The sequence below is a fragment of the Callospermophilus lateralis genome, chromosome 2 (genome assembly GCF_048772815.1).
Source record: "Callospermophilus lateralis isolate mCalLat2 chromosome 2, mCalLat2.hap1, whole genome shotgun sequence".
NCBI classification, from domain to species: Eukaryota; Metazoa; Chordata; class Mammalia; order Rodentia; family Sciuridae; genus Callospermophilus; species Callospermophilus lateralis.
The window spans coordinates 5,700,998-5,725,647 of record NC_135306.1 but is presented as its reverse complement, the minus strand read 5'-3'; the positions used below and the strand labels follow the sequence as shown (position 1 = coordinate 5,725,647).

General features: G+C 63.3%; 1 protein-coding gene across 1 annotated transcript in view; it reads left to right on the top strand.

Annotated features, from left to right (window-relative positions):
* The window catches only part of Hmcn2 (hemicentin 2), a 104,383-nt gene that overhangs the window by 14,575 nt on the left and 65,158 nt on the right, over window positions 1-24,650 (top strand). Inside the window, exons 14-24 of the mRNA XM_077108747.1 lie at window positions 5,600-5,788; window positions 6,305-6,400; window positions 6,690-6,817; window positions 8,141-8,285; window positions 10,502-10,614; window positions 10,709-10,868; window positions 11,798-11,963; window positions 18,798-18,925; window positions 20,337-20,591; window positions 21,253-21,339; window positions 23,604-23,798. Coding sequence (XP_076964862.1) covers window positions 5,600-5,788; window positions 6,305-6,400; window positions 6,690-6,817; window positions 8,141-8,285; window positions 10,502-10,614; window positions 10,709-10,868; window positions 11,798-11,963; window positions 18,798-18,925; window positions 20,337-20,591; window positions 21,253-21,339; window positions 23,604-23,798 — 1,662 coding nt within the window. The remainder of the gene's footprint in view (window positions 1-5,599; window positions 5,789-6,304; window positions 6,401-6,689; window positions 6,818-8,140; window positions 8,286-10,501; window positions 10,615-10,708; window positions 10,869-11,797; window positions 11,964-18,797; window positions 18,926-20,336; window positions 20,592-21,252; window positions 21,340-23,603; window positions 23,799-24,650) is intronic.

Here is a 24,650-nt window from a genome sequence, read left to right as displayed (position 1 = left end):
CAGCTGGGGTCTGGCTTTCCTGCCAGGCAGGGAGCAGGAGGCCCTGGGCCCGCTTCCTGCTGTCCAGCTGGGAAGGGGCTTCCTGATGGTGCTTGGGGTGCAGGAGGGAGGCAGCCCCCTGTCCCTGATAGCAGGTGCCTGCTGTGGGGCAGCCTGCAAGGACTCCTGGGGATTGAACTCGGGCAGTCCACCACTGCGCCCCATCCCCAGTCCTATTTTGTACTTTTAATTTAGAGACAGGGTGCCTAGCGCCTCGCTGTGAGGCTGGCCTTGAACTTTCAATCCTCCTGCCTCAAGCTCCCCAGCCACTGGGATTACAGGCCTGGGCCACCACGTCCAGCTGCAAAGAACCTTTTGTTTTTGCAACGCTGGGGACAGAACTGGGGTCTCATGCCTGCTGGGCCAGCACCCCACCACTGAGCCACGCCCCATCATCTTCTGGGCCTGGCATCTGCCAGTGGGGAGTCCTGGGTCCACACCCAGTAACTGACCCCCAGGGCCCTGCTTTCCTTATCTGTGTGTGGGGTCGTGGTGACCGCCTCGCTCACGGGGTCCTCGAGGGCACCACGCCTGTCCCGCTGTCGTGGACTGAACCACGGTCAGCCTTGCCTCTAGTGCCAGGCCAGGGGGGTGGAGGGCCTCCCCGTGGCACGGTGACCGCATCCTCAAGTCAGGTCCTGGACAAGTTACCTTCCCCTCAAGTCCCCTGTCTTTTGTCTTCTTGTCCCGTCTCTGCTTCTGGCCCTGACCTGCAGCCTTCCTGTGGGCGATCAGGGCCCGGGGTATTTCCCCAGCCCCAGGCCAGCCTGAGGGCAGGGAGAAGAGAGCTGGGCCCTGTGGCACTGTGGTCCCCGGCACCTCGCTAGCAGGCAGCAGGTGCAGAGTCCCGAGCGCCCTTAAGTTTAAAGGCCCCGGACGACGTTCCAATTGTAACTTTTTTAAAAATCAGAATTAAAAATGAGGAATGGTGAATAAAGATGAGCTGGGAGTGGGTGTGGTTCTGTGCCAGCCTAGTTAGAAAACGGTCCCTAACCCTCCTTTTGAAGGAAGACACCCTGAAAGTCACCCAGGCAGCCTCCAGGCCCCCTTGCAGGGCCTCAGGGGGGTGAGTCCTCGGAGGGCGGGGCCTCTGTGGGGCACCCTCCCCTCCCCAGTGCCAGGTGCCCACGACCACGCCCTCTGAGTGCCGGCCTGAGTCCACGTGTCCAGCTGCAGGGTCCTGGGCCTGAGTGCCTCTCTCATCCTGGCCACTCCAGGCTGGGCTCTCTGGAGCTGGCTCTGTCCCCATGTCCTGCCCCAGGCTCCGAGCCAGGCCTGCAGGGGTGCTTGTCAGCGACCGAGCCCTGGGACCTCAGGCACGGGAGCCAGGGTGAAAATAGTCACCTCTTTCCAGAGGGGACACAGCCCAGAGTGGCCAAGGGCTCTGTCCAGGGTGCCCAGGGGCAGAGGCAGACCGGGGCTCTGCCAGGCCTCGGCCTTCAGGCCAGTGTCACTTGCTCCCAAAGGAGGGGATGAGGTGGCAGAGGGTTACCATCTCTGTCACCTCAGTATGATCCTTAGCATCATGGGGACTTTTCTCCCTGGAAAATCCCAGGGAAGGGAGCCCGAGGGGGACTGATGGCCTGGTGTGTGCACTGCCTGGCTCTGCAGAGGCCGCCCTTCCCTCTGAGCCTCCACCGCAGCCAGGCACTCCTGGGGCAGCCTCCCCGCCTCCCTCCTCCCACCTCCCCTCCCTTGGGCTCTGCCAGGCCTGAGGGAACAGTGCTGCCTGTTGCTGGTCAGGCCTCTGGGTCCCCAGGGCTGGCTGGTAGGAGTTGGGTGGAAGCCCGCTGCACTGACCCTCAGCGCCGGAGCCTGTCGCGGGCCTGGACTCGCCCTGCCTCCCTAAGGCCCTGGCTGCTGCAGCAGAGCCCCATAGACGGGAGTGTCACCAGGGGCTCTTGTGTCTCCTGGTTCTGGAGCCCTCGAGTGGCTTCGGGCTGGTTCTGCGGGGCCTGTCCTGGAGGCAGCTGGCCGCCTGCTCACCGTGTCCTCACGTGGCCTTTCCTTGGTACAGAGAGAGGAAACGAGGTCTCTGGGGTGTCTTCTTTTAAGGGTGCTAACCTCATATGGGGTCCCACCCTCATGGCCTCACCTAACCCTGGTTCCTCCCAGAGGCCCCTCCTCCAGGGCCATCACCCTGGGGAAGAGCTTCAAAAGGTGAGCTTTGGCCAGGTGTGGTGGCTCCCACTGTTACCGCTGTTGGCCGGTGACGAGTCCTTGCTTCCCCAGTGTTGAAGAAGAACACCAAAGAAGCACGCGGAGGCAAGGTCAGAGCGGAAATTAGAAGTTTATTAAAGGGACAGCAGAAAAGACTTCTCCCGGAGGAAGAGGGGGACCCAAGAGGTGGAATCCGTGGAAGGGCTGTTGTCTCCCATTTTTATAGTTTGGTGATGGAATGTAACAAGTAATCCGGGCAGGAAGGACTTCATGATCCCTTCTCTGGGATGGGCTATCTCCCAATCTGTTGGGGCTGTTTCCTGGGCTCCATTAACATTCCTCTGGGGTGGACTTTGGCCTAGGGCCTTTCTGGGACTTCCTTAACATTCCATGAGTTGTCCTGGGTTTCCTGGAATCATTGTCAGCATGGCCTCCATTTTAGATTTCACTCAGTATTAGAGACCCGATTTACCTAACTACACTGACTACCTAATTTTACATCTGGCTTCACCATCTGTAATCCCAGGACTCAGGAGGCTGAGGCAGGAGGATTGCAACTCTGAGGCCACTCTCAGCAATTTACCAAGACCCTGTCTCCAAGTAAAAAACAAAAAAGATGCAGGGGTGTCGCTCAGTGGTGCAGGCTCTGGGCTTGATCCCCGGTGCCCAAAACAGCTTGGGGTTCCGCCCAGAGCAGATGAGGGTTAACTCACTCAGCCCAAGTTCTCAGTTCTGTGAACATCACAGTGAATCTGGTGCAGGCGCATTAGTATGGTGGGAAGTCAGAATCCAGAGCTCAGATATCCTTTGTATAAGTTTCCGTATATGTGGAAACATAGAAGACATGACTCTTCTTCCCGGGTATCCACAGGGCACCGCTGTTGCTCAGGTGACATTCCTGTAGCCCCGCCTCATCTGGATGACAGGGCACAGTGGGCTAGCGGGTGGGCTCCCACTTGAGCCCCAGGAAGCCCCTCCTGCTGCCGCGGTGGGAATGGGTGCAAGGGGGAGGGGGAGCAGCCAGGGGCTAAAGGGGAAGTGAACAGGACGAGGACGAAGGCGTCACTGCTGACAGGTGGACAGGGAGCAGGACTGGGACAGGCTGAGGCCTGGGGAGCCTGGGTCTGTCCAGGGGCTCAGTGAGAGGTCTGGCTTGGGGGTGTGGCCAGAGGGGCTGAGGTCGGGCCATGAACAGGGGCCAGGCTGCCCAGGGAGCCCAACAGGAGGACCTGGCTATCTGTCAAGATGGCCAGACCCCCTCCCCTCTCCAGCTCCCAGGCAGGTGGCAGGCATTCTTTAGCAGGCCGTCCTCCCCGGGTACCTTGTGGGCCAGTGGGCCAGAGCCTCTCCGGGGAGCCCTGGTGCTGCTGACTGCACCCTCGTGACTCAGGGGCTCCTCAGGGAGGGCTGCTCCTGGGATGAGACGGGTGGCGCCTACCCACGGCCCTCACCTACCCACGGTCCTCACCTACCCACGGCCCTCACCGGGTCTGTGGGGGTCACTGGGAGTCTGCGTGGGGAGGGCCCAGTGCCCATCTGCACCTGGAGGGTTGGACTGAGGGCCTTCAGTGTGGTGTCTCCCAGGGTTCTGGGGTCCTGCCCATCCGGAGATTCTGGGGGCGGTGGCTGTGCAGACCCCTAGGCACAGCTCTGGGCAGGGTCAAGGGCAGGGCAGCCAAATCTGGGGTTTGGCTTCTGTGGGATTGTCCCCCTACAAGAAGCTGGGAGAGACGGGTGTGGCTCTGGTTGGGATGCCTGCCATGCTGTCCCCAGCACCTCGCGGGTCAGAGGGGTAGGATGAGAACCAGGCTTTAGTATGGGTTACACCTGGGCTCTGACCCCAGCTCTGCCATTGACTTGGCGCTGTGACCTTGGGCAGGTTCCTTCACCTCTCTGACCCTCAGTTTCCTCATCTATGAAATGGGGGTTGTGATACTGTTCACTGAGTTTACTGAGATGCTTCGTTTAAAAGCACTTTCTCCAAGCCTGTCACGTAGGGAGGCTGCAGATGCCACCCTCTGAGCTCACCACAGGTCTGGGAGCAGGTTGGGGACAGAGAAGGCTTGAAAACATCCCGAGTCCAGAGAGTGTCCATTTGGGGGCTGAGGAGGGCAGGGGGTGGGAAGCAGCCTGAGTAGACGGAGGCCTGCTGGGAGGCTCAGCTGGGCAGGAGGCTGGGTTCTGGCCTGGGGCTGAGCCTCCCCTCTGCCCACGTGGCCTGGCAAAGCCGCACCCAGGGCCAGGGCCCTGTAGAAACAGTGACCCAGGAGACGGGGCGGGCCTGCGCCAGGCCCCAGTGTGGGGGTGGGTCTGGCTGCGCACTCTTCCTCCTTCGGGAATTTCCCTGGTGTTTGGAGCTCCTGGGCACCTGCCTCGTCCCCGAGGGCAGGAGCGGGATTCGAGGGACGGGGAAGTGGAGATGTCCCTGGTGCTGGACTCAACGGCTAATGAAGGCAGGGACCTTCCTGGTGGGTGGGTCTAGGACCGCAACAGGCAGCGCCCCGGCCGCTGGAGAGGACTGGACCTTGGGCTGGGGCCAGCTCCCCGTCTGCGAAGGACAGAAGGGACTGCGTCTCTTTTGTCCCTTCCTGGTTGATGGAAGGTGATGCTGCAGTGTTTGGTCCTGTGACCTATCCATCGGGGCCGTTTGCTCGTTGGTCTGGGCAGTGCTGCTGAGGCCTGTTGTCTGGTGCCCAGGGCCCCTCTCGCCTCCAGTGTCCCTCTTTGGACCCAGAGACGATGCCATGTTTTCTATAATAAACGGGTTTTGATTTTGTAGCATTTTACAAGTTCAGCAAATGGGGAGACACGTAGGGGAGGGTACAGGAGACCTCTGGTCCCCCGGAAGGCAGCTAGTTGGGGTGCCATAGAGCAGATGGGGCCATGGAAATGCCAGAGATGGACATGATTGCTGGCCTTGTCCTCCCTTGCACAGGATAGTTGGCTATGCACACCGGGGGTGCGTGCAGGAGCCCCCCAGGAGCCTCGTGGGCCCAGGCAGAGGCCGGGTAGAGAGGGGAGTCTGGGAGGCAGGAGGGCTCACACCAGCCCCTGCCTTGGCCACATCTCAGTCAGACTCAGCCACACACGTGTCCCTGTGGCTGGAGTGAGGCTTGGTGGTGCCCTTCCAGGGAGGAGCCCCAGTCAGGAGCAGGTATGTTGCTGTGGTAAAGCATTCCCCGGTGGCCACCGTCCACAGGAGTCTGCCTCTGCCTTGTCCTGAGAGCTCGCTAGAGGTGGACTCCACTAGTCTCAGGCTGGCCACGGAGCCCTGGACAGGAACCAGATTCCAGGTTCACAGGCGGCTAGAAGGGGGCGCACCAGCAGAGAGAGATGGTGGGTGACAATCCCTGGGGTCCCGGCCCACGGGACCCCCTGCAGACGCCCCACCTCCCTACAGATGCGCCTCGGGTGATAGAGCTACCTCAGGAAGTTACCGTGGAGCTGGGCAGGAGCGCCTTCCTGACATGCCGGGCCACGGGCCGCCCACCCCCAACGGTCACCTGGCGTCGTGGAGATGGCCAGCCCCTGGGGCCCAGGAGGGGCAGCAAGAATGGCCAGTGGGATTCAGGAGTGCTGTTCTTTGAAAGTAAGAGATTAGGCTGGGCAGGGTGGGCTGGGTGGCCGGGGACAGTACCTGACCCCATCGCTGAGCCCAGAGAGCAGGTGGAGTGACCCCAGCTACGTCATTCCACTGCCCTGAAGCTGGGCATGACATGGTAATGACCAAACCCACCTACAGACCAGGCCTACCTACGGGGTTGTGCTCAGGCCCGGTGCGTGCTGAGCGCCGTGCAGGCCTGAGCTGTCCCCTTCGCCCCTCACGCTGTGGCTGTGGCTGAGGGCCGGCACAGCCCCACTGGCCCTCGGTTTGCAGCATCTCCCTGGCTGCTCCCCGCCACGCCAGGCACAGGTGCCGAGTCACCCCATTCTACAGACGAGCAGGCCACGGCCCTCCCAAGGTCTAGCAAGGCCTTGTCCCTCTCCTCTCCGGCATGCTAGCCCTCCCCTGAACCTCTGCAGGGCCAGCTTGGTCAGGGGCTCTCTGGTTCCAGGGCTGGAGCCCTCGGGGGCCCTGGCAGTCAGGCCTCTTTCCTGACCTCAGGCGCGGTCCCTGAAGACCAGGCCCCATATGTGTGTGAAGCTCGGAACGTCTTTGGGAAGGTCCAGGCCGAGACGCGGCTCTCCATCACTGGGCATGGTTCGCTGGTGGATCTGAGGGCTGTGGAAGGTGGGGGGCAGGCACTCCCTGGGGGCCCAGCCAGTCCCAGCCACCATGCCCTCCAGAACAGCTGTGCTCACAGCCAGGCTTCCAAGAGCAGCGGCTGTGTCCCTGCTTCCTGGGCAGTGTCCTGGGGAACTTTGACCCTTTAGGAGCCCCATCCTGATGCTCTTACCAGTTCCCTGGGGAAGGGGCTGGGTCAGGGCCTCTGTACCTGGTGACTGCTCACAGGGCTCTGTCGTGGCCGACACGTCTCCTCTCCCCACAGCCCCCCCACAGATCGCCAGCAGTGCCTCCACCGTCCGGGTCCTGGAGGGGCAGCCTGTGTCCTTGCCCTGCATCACCCTGGCCGGGAGGCCCCTCCCCGAGAGGCGCTGGCTCAAGGCTGGCCTGCCTGTGAGTGCTGGGCCCTTCGGGGGCCCGGGGCAGTGGCACCCAGAGAAGAGGGGACTGTCACATCCGTGCTTCTGTCTGTCTGGAAAAGTCCTCCTCCCTTCTCCCTCTTTCCTGCCCGACTCCAGAGCCTCCCCGCCAGGTCCCCAGCCTGGGATGTCCTTAGACCCCCTTGGGGAGTTTGTAAATGTCCTGGTATTAGACCTCACTCTCAGCGGTCACATCAGGACTCTGGGATAGGAACCCAACCGTTGTGAACCTCAGTTGGTCTAGGAAGATAACCCCCGGGTGTTTCCGGTGCGCAGTGGGAGACCAGCGTGTGCAGGATCGTCCTCTATTAACTGTGAGCTTCCTGAGGCCAAGAATACGGCTAGTTTGTTTCTCTGCCCCAGTGGCCATGGCCCCGTGGGCACCGTGTGGCGTCCACGCATCCATCCATAGACACCTCTGAGTGCCCAGCAGGTGTGGCTTCTGTGCCGTGCAGTGGTGGTTGTCTTGGGTGGCCAGGGCGTGGCGTGGGGACCAGCCATGCATGGCTGAGGCCACGAGTAGAACCAGCAGGCACCCAGGAAGGCAGAGGACTTGGGTCTCCCCAGGGCCAGGTCGGGGAAGGAGCCGGGAGCAGAGCCTCCGTTTGCTCCGTGGGACACAGACTGGAATCGCCTGCTCAGCTGCCAGGCGAGGGGCAGAAGGCCTTGAGTCACCCAGCCTGAAAGGGCCTGGCACCTGGGTGGCCTTGGGCGTCCTTTGGAACACAAGTGTAAAGTGGGCCTCTGGGCTCAGGACAGGGACAGGGGCAGCCAGAGTGGGTGCAGGTCTGCTGGAAAGGTCTACCGGGCTGTGACTGGATGCCTTTCAGAGGTGGCCAGGCTGACACTAGACCAGCACCTCCACCTGCCCTGGTCTGATGGGTCAGCTGGGGGAACCGGGGCTGCTCCCTCTGCATGTCTGCGTGGCTCTGTCCTCTGCCCACCGTCGGCCACCCCCTTTACTGTGGCCGTGGAAAGGCTGCCCCTGCATGGCAGCCTGGCACCCTGGCCTTATCACTGAGGCTCTGCCCCACCCGCATTCCCTGCAGTGACCTCCACGGTCCCAGCTTGGTCCAGGTGCCCAGCTGGCCAAGTGGGGGGTGGGCTCAGGCCCCCTAGGACTGCAGAGTGTGGGAGGTGCAGACTCCCTAGGAGAGGTGGGGGCTGGGCATCATGGTGCCCCCTGCCAGCCTCCAACCTTCTCTGGACCCTGGTCTCTCGGTCCAGCCTGCGCCCTTCAGGCCTGAGGGTCTGCGCAGAGGGGGCCCTGGCCAAGCTGGTGCTCCCTCACCCCCAGCTCCCCCCGGGCAGCCGGCACTCTGTCCGAGCGGACGGCAGCCTCCACCTTGACCGGGCACTGAGAGAGGACGCGGGCAGGTACAGCTGTGTGCTCACCAACCTGGCCGGCTCACAGCACCGCGACGTGGAGCTGCTTGTCCAGGGTGAGTCTGATATACCTGTCTTAGGTGTTCCTCCCCCGTCGTGTCAAACACAGTGTTTCAAACCCACACCGCCGTCACAGCCGATCAGGGTCTGCCACCCACGTGTTTCCTTAGCAGTGTGGTGTCCATGTTTTTGTGTCAGTAAATATTCAGAGGTGACGATTCAAAGACCATGGGTCCCCAGTTGCCCCCCCCCCCGCCGTGTGTCCAGGTCTCACCTGTGTGAACACCTGAGACGTGACCACTTCTTCCCTGAGGGTTGACTCACTCATGTGGGTCAGGCCTCGCGAGGGCTGCGGCGATGGCACCTTTTAGAGCTTTAGGGTTTCCATGGCGCCTGCTACTGCCTGTCACCCAATCAGGCGCCACTGCTTTTGTTTGTTTGGTACCAGGGATTGAACTCGGGGGCACTCGGCCACTGAGCCACATCCCAGCCCTATTTTGTATTTTATTTAGGGACAGGGTCTCGCTGAGTTGCTTAGTGTCTTTTTATTTTGTTTTTAATTTTCACCTTTTAGGTATTCGTGGACACATGTTTGTTTTGTTTATTTGTTTGTGGAGCTGAGGGTGGAACCAGGGCCTCTCACGAGCTAGGCAAAAGCTCTGCCCCTGACCAAAGCCCAGCCCAGCTCTGCCCCAAACCAAAGAGGGGGCTGGGCTGGCTACACTTTGTCATTTACCAAGTGTGTCAACTCTTCATTTCATTTATTTCACTGAGCCCTGGAGGGACGAGAGGAAGGAGGTGCTGTCCCCAGGGCAGAGGGCAGAGCCACAGTTCAGAAGGCTGGCTTTCCTGGGTGTCCGTCCAGTTCACATCTCCCCCAGAGGCTGGCCACGTGGCACGAGCCAGGCCTGGGCTGGGTTCACGCGTGTTTCCTCCTGCACGGCACAGCACGCCGTGGGCTGGCGGGAAGGGGCACAGCTCACTGTGGGCTGGCGGGAAGGGGCACAGCTCGCCGTGGGCTGGCGGGAAAGGGCTCCGTCTCTCCGTGAGACCTGCTTCCATTCCACAAGGCCTTATGGACTGGCAGGCTCTGGCCACCTGGGGAATCTGGAAGGCCACGTCCCCTCAGAGGAGCTTCGAGCACGCTTTAGACCTGGCTCCGGCTTTCCCTCCATACCTTCCACGAGGCCACCTCCCCTGCCCTCCCTAGAGACCATTAGGACCATCGTCTCTCGAGACTGTGGACCTTTCTGATGTCCAGGATGGATCTTGCTCCTGGGTTTAAATTCACTTTGTTCTGGGGACACGGCTTTCCGCCACTTCCCAGCTGTCCATCCCCAAAAGGAATGGACCGGGCGTTGGGGTTAATTTAGTGTTTTGCTGACCAGGGACGATGGGCCTGAAGATCAGTGGCTTATCCAAAGTTCCGGAGCAGGTCACAGCTGTCTGGGGGTGAATTTGATAGTGGCCAGGCCACCGTGGCCGTAGACGTCCAACTTTTTATTCTCCTGTTGAACTTTAAAAAAATTGTAAAATAACGCATTCACAAAGCCTTTCATTTTAGCTGATTTTAGGTGTTGAATTCGGTGACATTAAGCACAGTGACATGTTCTGCAGCCTGCCACACCCTCCCCTTAGGACCTTCTCATCTTCCTGAACTGACCCCCCCTGCACCCTGGCCGCCCCCAGCCCTTCTTCTCCGCGAGTCTGCGCAGCCTGGGCTCCAGCCGCATCGCAGGCGCGGACCCTGGACCTGGCTCTCTGCCAGCACAATGTCCCAGCGCTGTTCTTCTGTGGATCGGAAGTCCCGCGGGTTTAGAGCAGTTTTATAAAAAGATGGAGCACAGGATGGAGCTTCCCCACACCCCTGCCCCTCACGCACAGCTGCCCGTCCTGATGTCCCCGGGTGGCCCTTGTTACCACTGATGAAGTCACACACGTACCCCCCCAGGGGACTGCACCACCAGAGCACAAGGACACGTTGCTCCTGTGGGGTCCCACAGAGAAGTGTCAAGTCCCGTCCCCGGCCACCTTTGTCCCCCACTCCTGGCCACCACCCCTCTTTCTGTCATCTGTGGAGCCCTGCCTGTCCCAGAACCCGGGGCGGAGGTGGTCTCTGGCCCTGGTTGAGGCTGGAGGAGGTGCCCTTGTGCGGTGCGCCATGTCTTGCTTACTGCTCGTCACTGACGACGTCCGGGCTGCTGCCACCTCTTGGCTCTTGGGCAGATGCTGCTATGAGCGTGGGTTGGTGAAATTGGTCTGTTTGTTTAAGTGCCACCTAGGATCCGTCCCTCTGCCACCCACCATGTCACCAACGAAGGGGTCCCGGCTTCCCTCCCCTGCCTCGCCTCTGGAGTCCCCACCCCCACCGTCTCCTGGACCAAGGTAGGGGCCTCTCCCTGTGAGGGCGCTGGGGGCCGCCACACCTGCTGGAGAGCGGGGTGTGAGCCCTGCTGACGCCCCTGTCGCTCCGCACTAGGAAGCCCGAGCCCTGAGCTCCGGGGGTCCCCACTACAACGTGAGCAAGGATGGCACCCTGGTCATCACCCGGCCGTCCCCTCAGGACGCAGGGGCCTACGTGTGCACTGCCACCAATGCCGTGGGCTTCTCCAGCCAGGAGATGCGGCTCTCTGTCAACAGTGAGGATGGCCGGCCCCGCGGGAGGGCTCACCGGGCGTGGGCGTCATGGGGGACAGTGGTTCCCGAGTGGGGAGCTGTCACCGTCAGAGGCTCAGGAAAGACACAGGTCTGCCCTGACCCTGCACTGGCAGCCCCCTGGCCCACCTCTCTCCTCTCTGCCTCAGACCCTCCCATCCCTCTCCATTCTGCCGCGGTCCACCCTGCCCCTGGGCGTTTGCACGGGCAGCTCCTTCTGGTTGAATGCCCTTTCCCATCTTTGCTATCGCATCCTTTTAGAGACAATATTTTATCCTGGAAAAAAAAACTCTTAAATGGAGTGGGCAGTCTGCTCTCTAACAATGCAGGGGCTGACAGGAGGAGGCTAGGGGGTCTCCGCGTCCACCTGTCTTCTTGTTGCAGCACATCTGCCTACTTCAGTGTGAGCGCTGGACTAGGAATGGGCACAGGGATGGAGGGGCACTGTGTAGTCTGCTGCCAAGGGATCGTCAGCAGAACCCCAGAGGGGCCATGTGTGGGGTCTCAGAGGTCCCCGACGGGGCTGCAGAACCCAGAGGGAGAGTCTGCGTCCCCTGGTCATTGATCCCCAGAATCATCGCATGACCAGTGGGGAGGTGGAGAGACGAGGGGAGGGACCCGGCAGGAATGACCCGGGGAAGGGGTGGCAGGACGGAAAGAAGCCAGAGGAGGCCTGGACCTTGGGCAGGAGGGACCAGGCCAGGTTGCCAAAGAGGAGGAGCTTCCAGAGGGCGGAGGCGGGGAGGAGGGGAGGGCTGAGCAAGGCCTGGACCGAGACCCCAGACCTGACTCTGACAAGCCTCGCCCAGTCCTGTACCTCTGCCTCCTGGGGAGCCATCCCTCTCCTGGGGACACCCCTCCCTGGGGGCCATCCTGCTGTCCTGCTCAAGGCTCTGCTGGTGTCCCCCAACAGCCAAGCCCAAGATCAAGGTGAATGGGTCCCATGATGCAGATGTGCCTCTGAGAGTCGCAGCAAAGGCTGGCGAAGAGGTGACTCTGGACTGTGAGGCCCAGGGTTCCCCACCCCCACTGGTCACCTGGACAAAGGACTCCCGCCCTCTGCTGTCCGTCTCTGACAGGTACCCGATCCTACTGGTCTTGGGTCAGGAAGGGTGGAACTTGGGGTTGGAGGGAAACTGGCGTCAGGTGGCCGGTGGCCCAGCAGGTGTGAGAGCCCTGTGGACACGGCGGGTGTGCTCTGGCAGAAGCACTTTAGACTGTGCCCACGGTCCCCGCGCCTCTGAGGGGCCAGGGAACCATGGTGAGCCACTCTGGAAGGACATGCCTAGACGTGGTCACTGGCCATGTGGACGGCACTTCCCACCCCGCCCGGCAGCCCCCGCAGCCCCCCGCAGCTGAGCTGAACTAGACCCTGAGGGCCACCAGGGTGGGGGAGCTGCTCAGGGCCGCCCAGCTAAGCAAGAGCGAAGCTGGTTCAGACAGCGAGTCCCGACCACAGCTCACGCCATCTCCTAGGTGTCCGGGGGGTGGGCTGTGACTCCGGTGCTGCTTGGGGGTCCTGGGAGGCGCAGTGAGGGAAGGGCCGGGCTTGGGGTCCAGTGCAGCCCAGCTGTGTGGAGTGTAGAGGCTGTTGGCTCCCGCTAGTAAGTGGCCCCCAGAGTCCTGGAGCCTTGGAGCTGGCAGCGGGAGAGGGGCTGTGGCACAGGCAGGTGACGTCGGCCCTGGCAAGGTCTTTGAGCCGTCCGAGACGGAGGGCCCTGCGGTGGCCTCACGTCCCCCCTCCCACGTATGTCTGCATCTGGGGACACGTGTTGGGTGAGCGCTTCCAAACCTGCAGCGTGTCCCCCTCGGCACAGCCGGGGCCAGGGAAGGGACCTGGGCTGTGGCTGAGGTGGGCCACTGCGGCTCCCCGGCCTGGGCTGGGGGGCCTCCCAGGAGCCTGCGTGTCCCCGAGAGGTCTGGCCCCTGCTCCTGGCTGGGCGCTGGCCAGTGGCCGGCAAGCTTGTTGATTCCTGGCTTTTCTGTTTCCACGTGTTAGCGCCTCTCTGCCCCGTGCGGTAACAGAGCCGCCCGGAGCCGTGACCTTGGCTTCGCAGCCGCGGCCCCGTCGGCCCCACACCTCCTCTGTGGCTCCTGGCACCATTGCTCCGAGGTCTCTGGCCAGCCGGGAGCTGGTCTAAAGGACAGGACACGCCCAGGGCGCAGGAGGGAGAGGTGCAGGCTCTGGCCTCGGGGACCGCTGTGGCCCCTCGGGCTTCCTCCTCCTGCCCCGGGAGGTGACGCCGGTGGTGCCCAGCGTGTGGCAGCTGGGCACTGTCCCTCCTGTTCCTGCCCCTGCTGCTGCTGGCCGTGAACCAAGGCCATTCGTTGGTAACTTCCAGGGAACTGCCATCTTACTGTCCCCTTTAATTCTCACCCACTGTGGGACAGGGTGGCTTCATCAGGAAATCCACCACACGGTACAGCCACCCACGGGTTTCGCTCCCAACTGTGTGGCCCCCGCCACCGGAGGGCATTTCCACCAGCCTCCAGAGCTGTCGTGCCCACAGCCAACCCAGCCCCTGGCAACTGCCCATCCTGCTGATCTTCTTTCTGTCTTTGGATTAACGTTCTGGACATTTCTCATCACTGGTTTCTTTTCCATCTTCCCGTCCTCTGGGTTCTTCCTGGCCTGACTCTGGAATTAGATGTGGTCTTCTCCTTTGCCCAGCACAATGCCCTCGAAGTTCATGGGCATAGCATGGGTCAGAGCACTGCCCGCCTTTTATGGCTGAATAGTATTCCACTGACCATCTTTTGTTCACTCACCATGTGATGGACATGGGGGTTGTGTCCTACCTCTGGCGATTGTGAGCAGCCTCTGCCACCTCCTGGGCAGGCTGGGGTCCTCGTGGTTCTTTGGTCCCCCCACCCTGTCACCACCCAGCTCCCCTTAGCACCAGGGAGCTCCAGCCGAGGAAGGGACTGTGGGACCTCGGGGACTCACCATGCAGTGGAGGGGAGGGGTCTTGTGTTCTGTGTGGCCCTCGTCCTCCCTTCTCTCCATGCACTCCCGACCTCCTCCTCCTCCTGGGAGCCCCAAGGCTGGGCCTCCAGGCCTCCAGGCCTCCATTCTGAAGGCTGAGGACTCATTTCCGGGAGCCCTAGGTGTCCATCTGCTTAAGGACCTGCCCTCCTCCCTCGAGAGGTGCCATCTCCAGGCTCCCTGGCAGCCCCGCCTGCCCCTCCGCTGGGCCTTGGGCTCCTTCCACCTGGTGAGCTGCCTCAGGGCCACAGCTGCCCCGTCCTGGGGCTCTGCTGGCCCAAGGCCCCAGCCCAGTGCAGTGAGGAGCCCGGTGGCTCTAGGACTGACCATGTGGGCAGGGACAAGAGACAACGTGCTGGGCCCCCGAGGCCATCTCTTCCCCGTGGCCGGGGTCGGCCCTTCTGCCAGCTGGCGTGGATGGGGTGGTGGCGGCCGGCCCGGCCCCGGCTGGCTGGTTGCGAGGCCGCTCTGTCGGGGCCTGTTGTCATGGCCAGCGCTCAGGGTTACAAACGGCTGCTGGAGCAGCTTCGCACAGAGGCTCCTCCTCGTCCCCTGGGCCGTCCCTTGGACCATCCTGACAGCACCCGGCTGAGTCCAGGGGGGATGGCCACTGGGCGCTTCTCGTCCCATGGGTCTAGGTCCACGGTGTCCACTGAGCAACGCCTTGTGCCCAGGACTGTGCTGAGACCAACAGAGACCAGGGCCAGGCCCTCCGGGCATCTCGCAGCTTGCTCGAGGGCTGGGCCCGCCCTGGCCCCTCCCTGGGCCTCAGTCTTCCCGTCGGAGACCCGAGAGCTCTTTGGGTGGGCAGTGGTGGCCAGAGAGCATCCTTGGCCAGCTCCGGGGTGCCGGGTGGGGCGTGTCGCTAGGCGACTGTGTTTGTTTGTGATTCTGATGTGGAGCCGGGACAGCTGTGAGCTCTCGGGGCAGCGGGCCAGGGTCCCACACAGGGCCAGGCCCGAGTCCGGGAAGGGGAGGGCGTGGGGTGGGCTGCCCTGGGCTCCTTGTTGCTCCGGGTTTCCCACGGCCGTACCCCACCATCCGGGTTTCCCACGGCTGTACCCCACCGTCCTTGCTCACTCCTGAGGGGATACAGGAAGCACACCCACCTGTCCTTCTCCTGGATGGCCACTGCCCATTCACCAGGGACATGAAGTGAGGATGCAGCTGGGTCCTGGTGGTCCAGGAGAAAACCTGCTTGCTCCCCACAAGCCAACAGCCAGGCGTGAACCGCCCAGGGGCCTGTGTGGGTCAGCCATGCTGGTGGCTAGCTGGTGGCTGGCTGGTGGCTCTGAAGTCTTGTTAACCTACTGTGGCCCGCGGCTGTCTTTCTGGGGACATTTAAGTTAACGTGACATCAGGGCCAACCTTTGTGTTTTGGGGGGGTGGGCACCGGAGGTTGAACCCAGGGTCACTTGACCACTGAGCCCCAGCCCCAGCCCTATTCTGTATTTTATTTAGGGACAGGGTCTCACTGAGTTGCTTAGGGCCTCAGTTTGCTGAAGCTGGCTATGAACTTGACATCCTCCTGCCTCAGCCTCCCGAGCCGCTGGACTGCAGGCGTGGCCACTGTGCCTGGCAGGGCCAACCATTTGATTGCTGTGGTGGGTAGGCACATAGTGGCAGGGCGGGGGGGGCGTGTCTGACCAGCCAAGTGTTGTGGACGCAGAGTGGTGTCCCCAGGCCTCAGCCTTCTCTTCAGAGGGGCTGAGGGTGTGGACTCCCCGCCTGGCAGGTCTGGCTGTTGGGCGTTCCAAGTGAGGGAGTGCTCAGGAGGTGCTTGGCCGCGCAGGGTGACACCCACGTCCCCGCAGCCCCTGCCCCGAGGCCCCTCCTCCTTCCAACTCCCCCCCAACCTCCCTGCAGGGCGAGCTGGGGGGACCAGGGAGAGCTGGGGTGCCCCAGGCCCCCAGCATCCCGTCCACCCAGCCCTGGACAGAGGCAACGCTTCACTTTCTCCGAGTCTCAGAGCTTGGGCAGGGGTCCGGGCAGGGGTGAAAAGGCAGCAGGTGGTGGCCCCTGGAGCCCCCAGCAGCCAGGTCCCATGTTGTCGCAGATCGGTGCTGAGGGCTGTGACGTCTGGAAGCTCGGGCAGCCTGGGGACCCGTGGGACAGCCCTGGCTGCCTGGGGCATCACAGCGGCCTTCCTGGAGGAGGTGGTGTCCAAGTGTGGAAAGATGGGCAGGGTCCAGGTGGACCCCGGGCTGAAAGAACGGGGCCCAGGAGAGCACGGGGGCCTGCTGCAGGGAGGACAGCTGAGGCCCAGTGAGGGACGGGGTGCCGGGGAGGTGGGGTGCTGCTGTCCTGGGGCTGTCCAGGGAGCCGCAGAAGGGTTTAAAGCAGGACAGTGACGTGGCCAGCTGGGCATCCAGAGCGAGCTCTTGTTGTGCCGGGCGGGCACTGGGCCCTTCTCCTCTCAGGCCAGGCCACCCGTCTGGGAGTGAATGGACCCGTCTTCAGTTTCTCCTGGCGACAGAGCAGGCAGCATTTCTAGAAAATGCCCCGGGCGGCGGTCAGGAACAGGGGGAGGTGACACCTTCACTGCTGAGAATCGGTTCTCTTTCAGAACTTTTCTCTAATGCCTTTTCCCAGAAGGTCCTTCTTCCTGTCCTTCATGGAGGGAGGGAGCCGGGAGGTCTGTGGCCCCTATTGCTGGCCGCCCTCGGAGGCAGCCTCTGAGATCGTGGGGTTGTCTTCTCCAGTGTGAACAGACTGGGTTCAGAGACGCTGACTGTCCTGCCTGAGGCTGCACAGCACGTCTACAGCACATGGGACACCATGGGACCTTGGGTCCACTTGCAGCCCAGACCTCTTTCCCAGTCCCACGCTGTCCCTGTTGCCAGCCGCAGTGTTGTCCGGAGTCCGGGAACCTCGACCCTGCCCCAGTGTCATTGAGTGTGTGTGTTTCAGCCTGGAGCCGACCGTCCCTTGCTTGGGGGGTGCTGATATGTCCACATGGTCCACCTTAAGGAGCCTGGAGATGAGGAAGGACAAGCTGGGGGCAGAGCCGCACAGGAAGTGCACCCCAGGCCTTGCTGGGGACAAGTGCCTTGTGCCTGGCCCCTCCTCCTCCCTGCTCAGCGCTGCCCAGCTGAGAGCAAGCTGGGAAGCCCGGATCAGGCTGGCAGCAGGGCCGTCTGTGGCCATGTAACTGTCCCCAACACCAGGTGCTGTGTGCACCATGTCACTCTGCGCCTGCCACCACCAGTGATCCAGGTGAAGGGTGGAGTCCTTGGCCCAGGGTCCCCTGTGAGGCCAGCACCGGTGGTTCCCAAGGTGCCCACTCACTGCTTGAGCCCCGCCCCTTCTGCTTGGCCACACCCTGAGGGGCGGGGCAGGGGCGGGGCCACACTCTGAGGGGCGGGGCAGGGCGGGGGCACTTCTTCACTGTCCTCAGATGCGCTCCCAGGGGCAGCCAGGGCATTGCTGAAACTCCAGCCCCACTGGACTCAGGCTTCTGAGTCTGCCCAGAAGGGTCTGGTGAGGACCCCGTCCTGCAAGGCATGAGTGACCCACTCCCCAGCTGGCTCCTGTGAGAGCTGAGGGGCGGGAGCCTGTGGCCAGGAGTCCTGCTCCCATACAGATGACACACACAATATGCAGGCAGCCCTGTTGGTGAAAGGAAGGGCCAAGAAAATGAGGGAGGGAGGGAGAAGCTGGCTATCTAAAGGTCTACGCCAACCACAGCAAATTAATACATTCTGGTATGAACAAGCAAGGGAATATTATACAGCAGTGGAAAGGGATGGGTTTGATCTACACGCTGTAGATAGTGCCTCTTATATAAGTTGTAAACATGCAGAACAGCAGTGTGTGTTATTTGCGGGTTAGCGGTCATCACCAGGACAGCAGCTGGCCTTTGCTGAGGGCCTCTGTTCCAGGTGCTGTGCTATGAATTAGGCCATTCAGTTCTTTCCACAGTCCTAGGATTACATGACTGTGGGCTCTGTTTTCCAAAGTGGGGCAACTAAGGCCCGGGAAGGGAAAGTGACAGGCCCTGTCCCTTGTGATCCTGGGCTGCCTGGGCGGGAGATGGGACTCCAGGGACCCCAGGGGTCTATGGGAACCTGGAAGGCCCATTTTGCAGAAGAGGAAACTTAGAACTCAGCAGATAGGGCTGGAGCCCAGGTCTTCCGCCTCCAGAGCCCAGCTGGAAACCTCTGGTGAGCTCAGAGATGAAGACGGGTCCTTGGAGTCCCCACCCCCATGTTGGCCACTAGCTTTGGGGGCTGGCCGGGGCCCCTGACTGCAGCTGCCCCTCTGTTTTACGGGGGCAGGGTCTACCCAGAGCCAGCACATGTGGGCTGGTGACATCATGTCTGTAGGGGCCCCCTGGGGTCCAGCCCAGCTGCAGGAGCCTGGCTGGGGGTCCTGGATCCTGGGATAGAGGTCAGGTGACTTAGCAAGATGGCGGGTGGATTGCACAGCGTCTCCCTGGGGCCCAGCACAGCTCTGGATCATGAGACGGCCAAAGGCACTGGATTCAAGGTCCAGCAGACCCTGGTGCCAGGACCCAGGGCCTGAGAGCCGAGGGAGTGGCTGGCCCTGCTCGCAGGGAGGTGACCTAGGGCAGGTAGCTCAGTAGAGAGGGGGCATTGCCGTGGGCCAGCAGGCGTGGGGGTGGACAGCGCAGGCCCTGCTGTGCCCCAGCCCCACCCTTAGGCTCCGTTCCACAGACGCAGGTGTGGGGGGCCACAGAGGTGGAGTGGCCCTCCTGAGGACCCAGCCAGGAAGGGTGCAGACTGGACTTCAGTCCAGTGCCAGCAGGGCCTGGCCTGGGCTGGGTGGCAGAGAGAGGAGGGTGGAGGGCAGGGCTGCCCCTCAGTCCTGGAGGGCCTCCTGGGGGAGGCAGCCTGTGGTCTGAGCTGGGTCTTGAAGCCTTCCCTGTGGGGCCTGCCGGGGCTCACCAGCCCCCTCTCGGATGCAGGCACAGCCTCCTCCCATCCGGCTCCCTGCGCCTGGCCCAGGCCCAGGAGGGTGACAGTGGCCTCTACGAGTGCTCGGCCAGTAACCCCGCGGGGTCCGCCTCCCATCGCTATGTCCTTGGGGTACAAGGTAGGGCCCGCGGGCGGCCTGGGTCTCTCCCTCCCACCCTTCTGACCCCAGGCCCCGCCCTCCCACCCTGCCCCCACCCTGCCCCTCGGTGCCCCTCCCAGGCCGAGGGGCCCTGTCACCTCTTCCCACCTTCTCACCCCTCTCTCCTCCTCCCTGGGGCCTGGAGGGGCTCTGCCGAGGCTCCCAAGGGCAGGGCAGGACCGGGGGGCTGGAGTGGGGGCCAGGGCCATGAAGGTGGACTGAGGGCATCCCTGGCCCTACCCGGGTGCAGCCCAGACGCCCTTCCTGCAGGGAGTGTCTAAGCTCCTGAGGCCCCTCCAGGGCCGCCCTCCTTCTGCAGGGTTCCTCCCACGTCTGTGACAAGCCACCTCGTGGTGCCCCTTGGGGGGACCCCGTCCTCCTCCCCCTCTGACTGTGCTCCTCTGGCTTCCAGCCCAGCTGGGGGAGCTAGGAGTGGCCGTGGGGGTCCCAGCAGTGGCCATCTGAAAGAGGCCAGTTGGTGCTGTCACAGAGCAGAGAGGCGGGAGCTTGTCCTCTCCAAGAGCCCGGGGAGCCACCTAGGACGGGACCAACTGGGCCTGCCCACAGCCCAGGCTCAAGGGCCATGGGCAGGATGGCTCTACGTTTTCAAATGATTAGGAAAAGACAAACCAGCAAAGAAAGAGAGTATGTGGCCTTCGCACCTCAGCGTCCAGGAGGCCCACGCTGTCGGAATAGGCCGACCTTCACCCGAGTAGTGGCCACTGGAGTGGTGGGGGCCGACCCTGTGGCCTGATCCCCCCGTGGACGCCAGCCTGCCCCTCTAACCGGACCCCGCTTCACAGGCGGGAGTGCGAGGTGGGGATGAGCATGGGCCTCTGCTCTTCAGCACCAGGCCCTCCTGGGCAGCGAGACCCTGGGCAGCAAGGCCCATGGGTGGCCCACCTCTGACCCCTTCTCAGAAACTGGGACAGGGATAGGTGCTCCTTTGCTCCCCTGGGGGCCCAAGACGTTCATCCAGGACCTGGCGCAGGGACCTGGGCTCTGAGAGTTCTCCTGGGCCTGCTGTGTCTGAGTGCCCGAGAAGCCACCTGGACTCCTGGTCACTCAGACCCATGGGGGGCGCCACCGCCGTCTCTTCAGCTGAACCTGACCAAATTTCCACATTTACAAAATGGGCATGGCCCTGCCCGCCCGGCAAGACAAGCTGGGGGCGCCACCTTCCAGGAGGGGTGGTGACATCTAGCCCCGGCCACAGCTCGACAGCCACTTCTGGCTCCCCACCCCACCCCGACCCCCACCGGCTGCTGTCCCACCACCTCCGCTGCAGCCTGGGTGGTGGCAGGACAGGGAGGCTGAGGCTCCTGCAGGTGTGGCCCCGGGACCCCTCACCTGGGTACCTCCACCTGGACACCCCCCTGTGGCCCTGCAGTCCCCCCTCAGGTGCAGCCGGGCCCTCGGGTCCTGAAGGTGCTGGCGGGAGAAGCCCTGGATCTGAACTGCGTGGCCGAGGGCAACCCGGAGCCCCGACTGAGCTGGTCCAAGGACGGGGTGGCCCTGCAGGGTGGGGGGCCTGCAGGCTCTGTGCACTTCACGGCCGTCGAGCCCTCGGATGCCGGGATGTACCGCTGCGAGGCCTCCAGCAGTGCTGGGGAGGACATCTGGGAGCTGGAGCTCAGGGTGCTGGGTGAGTGTCCCCTGAACCCCAAAACGTCCCTCTTCCCATCTCCCCAGCACAGCTAGACCCCAGTGCTCGCCTCTGCTCTGGGTTTGGGACCTGCCTGTCCCCTCCTTCCTGGGACCTCTGGGTCCCGCGACGGGGGACAGTCCATCTGTGTTGGGGAGCCTTGGGCACTGACCAGTAGGTCCTCGGAGTCGCCCTGGGATCCTGCACACCTGGGTGTGGAGGTGCTGTGGGGCAGCGGTCAGGGCTCTTGCCAACTGGACAGCATAGGCCAGACCTCTCACCTCAGAGTGGGCCCAGTGGTATACAGGGCCAGTGAGAGAAGGTGACAAAGCTCCCGGCACGTGGAAAGTTCTAGACCTGTGGTGCTGGCAGCTTCACTGGAGGAATCTGCTCTACGCCTGGAGGGCCATTTCCAGGAGGGACCTGGAAGGGCAGACCCTGTCGGACCCCTAGTGTTGGAGGGCGCAGGCCCAGCCTCGCGAGCCACTGGGGTAGTGACCTGGTGCCTGCCCACAGGGTCACTCTGTGCAAGGCCCCAGCTGGCCTCGCTGGGAGGTTGAGGGCTGGGCTGGAAGGGGCCTTCCCCTCTGGCCCTGGGTCTCCGAGGGTGGTGCCAGCTTTGGACGCCGGGTATGAGTGCAGCCATGTCACCTCCCACCAGAGCCTCCACACTGGGTTGCCGATGAGACCAGTGGCCTGCTGGAGCGAGTGGCCGGAGAGAACGCCAGCCTGCCGTGCCCAGCCAGAGGTGAGGCCAGGCCTGGGTGGGGCGGGGAGGACGGGGTGGGCTGGCTGGGCACCTGTGCCCGGGGCACACGGCAGGTAGCACCTGTCAACTCTGTAGGATGATGTTAGCATCTGCCCGTTGGCATTAGTTCATTGTCCTGGTCCAGAGAGGGTGAGCAAGTGTGGTCCTGAGGTCACACAGCCAGGACACGACTCACGTGTGGCTGCTGGACCCTGGCTCTGCCTGCTCCCTAAGCCCTGTCCCCTCTGTACCCAGGGATATGACAGTTGGGGCTGAGGGGAGCCCACAGGTCCTGTGGATTCATCTTGGTGACTTGGGTCCTCACGTCCCAGCTTTCTCACAGAGGATGAATTCCCACGGCCTGGGGCCAGCAGCGTAGCGAGGCCCAGACAGCAGCCCCTGTGGCCAGCTGCCCGTGCCAAGCCTGCTCCGCCCGCTGCGCTCTCCCAGGGCAGCTCAGGCTCCTTTCAGAGCCTCAGTCCCTCATCTGCACAGTGGGGTGTTTCGGTCCTTCTCACGGGGCCCTGGGCTCTAGGTGTCTGCACTGGACCTGGCATTTAGAAGGGGAATGTGCCGGGGGCTTGTGTCCCCGCCGGGTGGCCGCTCTGCTCTCTGGGCCCCGCCTGCCTGCGTTGCTCCTTTGTCTTTGAGAGAGTGCCCCTGGCCCTCCCCAGGGTCAGCTGTCCACTGTGGGGCCCCTGCTCTCTGGCTTTCAGCAGCCCCAGGGCAGCTCAGAGCAGCCTGCAGGAGCCTGGGGAGCGGCCTGTTCTCAGCTGCTGTCTGGAGCAGGACGCGGCAGAGGTGGGCAGGAGGGCTTGGCTACCTGGGCGTGGCAGATACCTGGGCGAGGCAGACACCTGGGGGCTCCTCGGCACAGCCCTCCTGAGGGGCCTGCCAGCCTTGACCATGGCGCCACCTTGTGCTGGGCCTGGCAACAGTGAGCAGCGGGTCAGGAAAGGGGAGGGCCTTGGCACCCCCTGGGCGCCCCACGTGGTAGGCTGCCGTCCTCCCCCACGTTTGTCTCTGGGTTGTGGGGGTCCGTCTTCTGGGCCAGACTTCAGCCTGGTCGGCCTCTGCACCTGCCTCCGACTGCTGCCTCCAGTGGGTACCTGTGGTGGACAGTGCCCGGCTCTGGCTCAGCCACCCTGGGCCTTGAGGGCCGAGGGGGAGAGCACTGTGCCCAGTGCCCAGCACGTGTCAGCACTGCCTCCCCCCAGGGGGGACGGGAGGCCTGCGACCCCGGCCCCTTGTTGGCACCTGGGTTCTCCGCTGCGGTGGGGAGCTGGTGTCCAGCGCTGGAATCTTCATTGGGCACAGGGCCGTCCTGCTCTGGTGCCCATGAGCTCTGTGCGTTAAAAAGTCCAGGGCTACATGTCCTTAGTGGCCATGGGTATTGGCAGTTCTCATCCCCAGGACCAGCAGTGGTGGCAGAGTGCGTGGCCATCGGGCTGTGGGTGCTGGCCTACTGGGGAGGGCCCTTCGCCCACCTCAGCACTGAGGGGGCCCAGGGTGTGCGCTGCTGGTCAGTGCTCAGCTCAGCGCAGCGGTGCTCTGCTGGGCCCGCTGGGCAGCACCACCTTGGGGGTATGCCCCGCTCATCAGCGCCCACTTGAGGACCTGCTCCATGGCAGGCCCTGCCCCGTGCTAAGTGACAGTGACACTCACTGTGGCAAAGACAGTCATTAGCCCACATGCAAGTCTGAGACGGTGAAGGTGGTGCTGGGCACGCGGCCAGCAAGTGGCCAGCCCCAGGCTCAGCCTCAGAGGGGAGAGCAGGAGGGACAGAGCTGTCCCCTCCCACTGCCCTGTTTCTCATGCCCTGACCAGATGGTATGAGGCCTGCCAGCAGGCTGTGCATTGATTTGGCACTTACTGTGTAACGGCTGGGGGTGCAGCACAGAGGCGTTGCCCTGTGTGGGGCAGGTCACAGGACGAGAACCTCAACAGCATGTGCCTCTGTGGCAAGTTAGCCCATGATGGGCTAAAGGGCTGGGCAGGGTGGTCGGAGGGTGTGGGTGACGTCCTCCACGAGGTGGCCAGGCACAGCTTCCCTGGGAAGGAAGCAGAGAACAGGCCCGTGTCCCACACCCGTGGGCCCTGGGAGCCTGGAGGCGGGCGGGCAGCCCTGGGCGGGTAGGGCTGTGGGCACCTGCGGCTCTGACCTGCCCCTCCCACCTGGGACCACCTGCCAGAGGGCCAGCGACATGAGCACCGGGGGCTGCGGGGGTGGGTACGTCCATGCTGACCACGGCACGCCCTGCCAGGGACGCCCCCGCCGCAGGTCACGTGGCGGAAGGGCCCATCCGCAGAGCCCCTGCTGGGCCGGCCAGGTGTGGCAGTGCTGGAGGAAGGGTCCCTGTTCCTGTCCTCGGTCTCGCCCTCGGACAGTGGGGAGTACGAGTGCCAAGCCACAAACGAGGCGGGCTCCGCGTCCAGGAGAGCCAGGCTGGTGGTCTACGGTAAGAGGGACGCCAAGGCGGGGCCAGGCTGGTGGTCTACGGTAAGAGGGACGCCAAGGCGGGGCCAGGCTGGTGGTCTACGGTAAGAGGGACGCCAAGGCGGGGCCAGGCTGGTGGTCTACGGTAAGAGGGACGCCAGGGCGGGGCCAGGCTGGTGGTCTATGGTAAGAGGGACGCCAGGGCTGGCCAGGTGACATAGCAGTAGGGTCCCAGCAACAGGCTTGTACCCATCTGGCAGAGGCCACAGGTCCCTGGCACTGAGGGCCAGGACTAGAGGGCAGTGCACCCGCTTTCCCAGAGACACCCGAAACAGCAGAGGAGGGCACCCAGGATTCTCTGGGTGGCCCCATGGGCACGTCCATGTTGAAGTGAGTGTGACGGCCTGCAGCCCACAGCCCACCCTGCAGCCCACAGCCCACCCTGCAGCCCACAGCCCACTCGGCAGCCCACAGCCCACCCTGCAGCCCACAGCCCACCCTGCAGCACAGCTGTTAGAACTGCCCCCAGGCCCCTGTCCCTGTCACCAGCAGGGAGAGCCCCCACTCCTGCGCCCAGGGTGCTGGGTAGCAGGGCACCGTGAGGCTGGGCTGGGGCTCCCCCTGCTAACCAGCCGAACGTGAGCCTCAGGTCAGTCTCACGGCACCTGTGGCCACCTCTGCGTCCCCATGACCAGCCCTCCTCTCACCACGTGATGACTTGTTTAGGAAATGTGCTACAGAGACACGCCCAGGCCTCTCCTCTGAGGTTCCGACTCGGGGAGGGGGGAGTGGGGACCAGTCGGGGTCGATCAGATGCATGGGGCTCCCACACCTTACAGCAGGCTGAGCGTCCCGGGGCCCAAACAGGACTATG